At 53.3% G+C, this 4,885-nt stretch overlaps 2 protein-coding genes across 2 annotated transcripts in view; one reads left to right on the top strand and one right to left on the bottom strand.

Annotated features, from left to right (window-relative positions):
* Positions 1-71, top strand: part of MNEG_6483 (CCR4-NOT transcription complex subunit 2) — a gene marked incomplete at both ends in the record, with an annotated part of 3,092 nt that extends 3,021 nt beyond the window's left edge. The window contains one exon of the mRNA XM_014045043.1: positions 9-71. Coding sequence (XP_013900497.1) covers positions 9-71 — 63 coding nt within the window. The remainder of the gene's footprint in view (positions 1-8) is intronic.
* An 810-nt stretch (positions 72-881) lies between these two features.
* MNEG_6482 (hypothetical protein) lies at positions 882-1,037 on the bottom strand (the record flags this gene model as incomplete). The annotated part of the gene is made up of 1 exon (XM_014045042.1): positions 882-1,037. A coding segment is annotated over one exon (156 nt), but the record flags the coding sequence as incomplete, so codon positions are not given.
* Positions 1,038-4,885: the final 3,848 nt, after the last annotated feature.

Raw genomic sequence — 4,885 nt, 5'->3', positions numbered from 1 at the left:
ATCAACAGGTGTTCTTTGATGAGGTGGAGGTGCCCAGCCGCCTGCCCCGCCAAAAGATGCCCATCAAGTGAAGGTTCAGCGGGTGTAAAGCGCCTGGGCTCGTGCATGGGCCTGTTTTGTACATTTGGAGGTTGTTTTGGATTGGTCTCAGCACCTGCAGCCATGCTTTTCTGCATTGTCATGCGCTTGCAACAGGTGCGCAGCCATGCTCGCTTGAAGGCACTGCTGGCACCTTTTCTCCTCCCTACGTGTAAGAAGAGGTTGATTGCCATGTATCATCAACTTTAACGATGAAACATTCAAATGCATGACCAGGGACACAGGGGACAGCATGCAAAAGCGAGTCATAACACCAGCTGATGTGTTAGGGCCAGGGCGGCATTCCATGTCCCTCCGCCCAGATGCTGAATGATTTTGGAATGACGGCCTGTTGTTCGTGTCCGCTGTTGCCCCCCCTGGGTCAACGGCAGGGGCTGCAAACCCTGCGCGTTGATGATTCACAGGGACCGAGGGAGCACGGGCGGCTGCCTTTGGGGCGCTGGTAATTAAGAGAGCACTGCCACTGCATTGGTTGCGGGTGGCCATCAACATTATAAGGTAGCCTTGCTCTTGCATCAAGGCTTCCGACATGCTGCGAGGTGACCCCGGGCGCCCACCCTGCATATTTGTTTCTTGCATCCACAGCATATCATCAAAGAGGAGGTGCTTCACGACTGCTGCAATAGTATCAGACCAGCTTATGTGGTTGCGTGCGTTTCTTGAAAAGATTAAAGGGGCAGGACACTTGTCAATGCCACAAGTGACATGTAGTACGTGGGGCAAGGGGTAGCGGAAGGGCCGACTGTTCTGTGTGATAAGCTACTATTTGCCACACTGCTGCATCACGCGTTGGGGCAGTGCGATGCTTTGAATGCAGTCCATGCCCCGGCCTTTGAAATGAGTGAAAACTCCACGCAGAGGTATCCACTGCAACCCCAGTGGTTCCGCTCCTTGTGGAAAATCATGAGGCCGCACTTGTCCGCCCCCTCAAAGAAACCCTGGATCGGAACAAATGTGGAATGGCTGTGGAGCTCTATCTGCAGCTGGCCAATTTTGACCTTGCCAGCAGCACACTCGTCAAAAATGGATTTGAACGCTTCAAACTCACACCCTTCGCAGTCAACCTTGAGGATATTCAGCAATCGGTCCGTATGGCCAAGTGAAGATGTGATGTTGGAAAGAGGCTTCACCACCCCTCGCGAGAAGGGTTTCTCAATCGGCCCCAACCCCACAGCGTGTACTTTGAAATTGAATTGCTTAGACACAGACTCCATCGCCGCCACATCAATTGTGGGGTCAAATGTATGAATCTCACACTTTGTCCTGGTGCGTACGTCCTGCTCAAATGTCGAATCCAGGTTGCTGCCGACCGAGTACACCAGGCAATTTGGGTCGGCAGCCATGGTGCCAATCCCGCAGACAAACTTGCCACCGTCGCCAAAGTCTCTGCCAATGCGGTCCTCGACTTCGCAGTTCCTGCACAAGAACGAAGATGTATCAGCAAGGATCAGGAGCATGCACTGCAAAGCAACCGCCTCCAGATAGACTCGCACCACTCAGGCTCAAAGACATCGTAGTAGGTGACCTTGCTCGCTGGGGCTGGCTGCTTCTGCAGGTAGTCGAGACGCTTTGCTTTGCGCTGCTGCCACCGCTGCAGCGAGGCCTCAAACAGGGCTTCACACTCCTTGGTGGCGTTGGGCACGCTGTCAGTTCCGGCTGCGGCTGGCCGGTGCGCTACTGCCGTAACGATGACACGCGGTTCGTTGTCCTCGCCAGACGATACCTGTGTGTGCAAATTTTACTCCGATGTTACTCGTCCATTCAGTCAAAGGCAAAGGTACTGATGCTTGAGGACAGAACGAACGCAAGCATGATGGTGACCGGAGAACACACCTTGTACAGCACCACCCCCAGGAAAAGTGCGCAGACCATCGCAGTCACCGCCTGGGTGCGGCTTGCGGACTGAGAGGCAGGAGTGGACGCCATTGTGGCCAAACGAGCCAACCAATCGCGTGTGGTCGACCGCAGATCAACGAACCCAGTCTACAAGACGCGCGTGCTGGGAGGACACAAATTATGTGTAGAAATATGCAAGCTGCATGCTCCTTCCGCATGATATGATAAAGCTTCAGCCATCAAGGGACTGTGAAACTACGTCGGAAGCTCATCTCCCTAGCACGAAATTCGTTTGGTCACGTTTAGGAGACAGTAGAGTCGAATCGCTTGACGACATCATTACTCGCATAGCACACTAACGGCTGGCAGCCATGCTAGCAGCAGTCTGTGAGACCGTGTCACTGCACCGCACGGTGGTCCTGCAATAATGCAAAGCAGCAGTGTGCGCAACAGGTGCTGCAGTGTGAATAGCAGCAACCAACGCAGAGCGGCTGCGTGAACCACAAAACCACCAATCCACATCCTATTGATGGAGGACCTTGATCGCTGTTTGTCGCAATCAGAATGTGTCAGTCTGAAGGGTCCCTTGGATCCATTCGAGCCACAAGACTGCAGGTCAAGGGCCACAGATCTTGCAAGCACCACCGTAACATCATTGCAAGTTGCCAGTGACCAGAAGCACACTACTAGTCAACTCATTACTAGTGAGTTGACTAATATCTAGTAGCAGGAGTTACCAGCGAACCCAAAAAAGGATGGTACGGTAGTGGGTGCTGGGTCGAAAGCATCCTGTCTATCAAAAGAACCCTTGCAAAACACTCTTCCACCACCAAGCATTGGAATCGTGTTCGCTCAATTTACAGCTGGTAGGTGTGCAGATGTTGCACGTATGAACGCAAGCTCGGTGATGATTTTGTGAACTGCACATTGAATTAACGCTCTGCGCGGGTGACAGAAGACTTGCCTCTAGGCAATTGGGTCCTAGCTCACAAACATCTCTCGCAATCCAAAACGCAAACACCAAGAGGTCCAGGAGCAACACGATTGTTCGTACTGAGGAGGGCATTCAGGCCTGGAACCCTTGCCATCAAGGCAGGTAATCAGAGCACAGAGATGTCATGATAAATCTGGCCAAAACCGGGCCCACAGGATACTTGTAGTGTGCTCCATCATAAGATGAATCCCACAGCTGAAAAACGAGGTCGAAGGATGAGATCCTCTTGAGGCGGGGGAACATGCGCATACTCAGTGTGACAAGATCGTTCAACATGACGACTTTGTGTGGAAAACGCAAGTCGCTCGGGGGACATCGGTAAGGCATTGGGGGCATGGGGTTTGTGTCAACCCAATACACATTCGAAGAGAGAGCACTCAGATTGCCAAACAACAACTCAATTTCTTCTAAATACCTATGATAAGGCCATGGCTTTGGTGGCACGTAGGACAGTGGCCATTGGCCAAAGTTGATTGCTACGTGTGTGCACCCAAGCGAGGTGACATTGGCAGACAGGTTGGCCCACTCGTGCCCGTAATGTAAAGGGAAAAAATGCACGCGAGCGGCAGGGTTGAAGCATTCGCTTGAGTGTTTATTGCAATTCACAACTTGACCACTCAGCGCCTCCACAATGTGGACGTAGTTGTGCCTCATTTGCGAGTCCCCAAGGAGGCATGTCGTCCTGTTGGACATGCACGCGGTTGTTTTGTCGAAAGGGAGAAAAGGAAAATTGAATGTAAGCCCTGCATAATTGCTTGCAAGTGCAGCTGCATCACGTGGCCCAGTTACTAACTGGCCATGCACTGCGCTGCTCCTGCTCGTGGCATTGGTTGCATTACCAACGAGCACTGGCGGCCCGGTCCACTCCCAGAGGCCCACAGAGCTGGGGCTGACGTGCTGCTGCGGAACGGTAAATGTGTAATTTATAGGGGGCATCTGCGACAAGCAGTTGGTGATGTTGTCAAGCTCGCCGTTGACCAGGAACCGGATGAACGCCTGGTGCTCGCCCGGGGCATTTGTACGATAGTCCAGATGGTGCTCGATACCACTCTCCGTCCGGCGAGACAGGGATGTGAATACAAGGCTAGGCCCGACCAGTCGCAGAGTGAAGACAGCATATCTTGTGACATTTGAGAGGATTCGAAAGCGCCCCACTGACGGGCAGTGCCACAACTGCCAGTCTGCCAGTTCAGTCACGTTGTGGAACTTCACGCACTCAGCTGGGCGTTCATCCAGAGTGGTGGCTGCTGGAGGCCGCAACGCTGTGATAGAGCAGCCGATGCGCACATTCTGTTGCGAGCTGTGTTCTGCACCGAGCGAGTACAGGAGAAGGGCCAAGCTGGCTGCGAAACACCCTACGATAAGTTGAGATTGACCACTCCAGCGCTGCGTGCTTGCGCTGCTTGAGCTGACATCGGCCCTGCCCATCGTTGCGGGCTATACACCGTAGCTGAGGTCCCCTGAGACGCCGAATGAGAGTTGTCACTGACACAGGATGCCTGGTGGCTGCGAAGAGAAAGCACCGGCGGCACCCGACCTTGTGATTCAACAATTAATCAGACTTGTTGATGCTCACTGTTTGTTACTGACTTTTTGGATGAACTCCGTCGTAGCATGCATGCAGTGACGAGAGATCGAGTGCTGGTAGCTCTGGCCTGCAGTGGTGACCACCGTAGACACCGCACACGGCGGATGTGGCAAGCAGCAATGCGCTCAAGTGCTCACCCGTTACACAGTTACAGCGTGTCTTTCACACCTCAAGGCAGACGTCGGGACGGCTCGACGAACTTCAACTTGAAGGCCTTTACTCGAAGGGCCTGAGTTGTAGTAGTGAGCTCCGTAATGTACGTGTTTGTGCTCGATGTTTGGATTGTGCTGGCTCATCTTGAGAGAGAGAGAGAGAGAGAGACTACGCTGACGCCTCGCGCGGCTAGAAGCCACGCTGCAAGCGGCGTT

This window comes from Monoraphidium neglectum (genome assembly GCF_000611645.1).
Source record: "Monoraphidium neglectum strain SAG 48.87 unplaced genomic scaffold scaffold01056, whole genome shotgun sequence".
Taxonomy (NCBI): Eukaryota; Viridiplantae; Chlorophyta; class Chlorophyceae; order Sphaeropleales; family Selenastraceae; genus Monoraphidium; species Monoraphidium neglectum.
The sequence above is the reverse complement of the archived record's forward strand: the minus strand, read 5'-3'. Positions and strand labels throughout refer to the sequence as shown.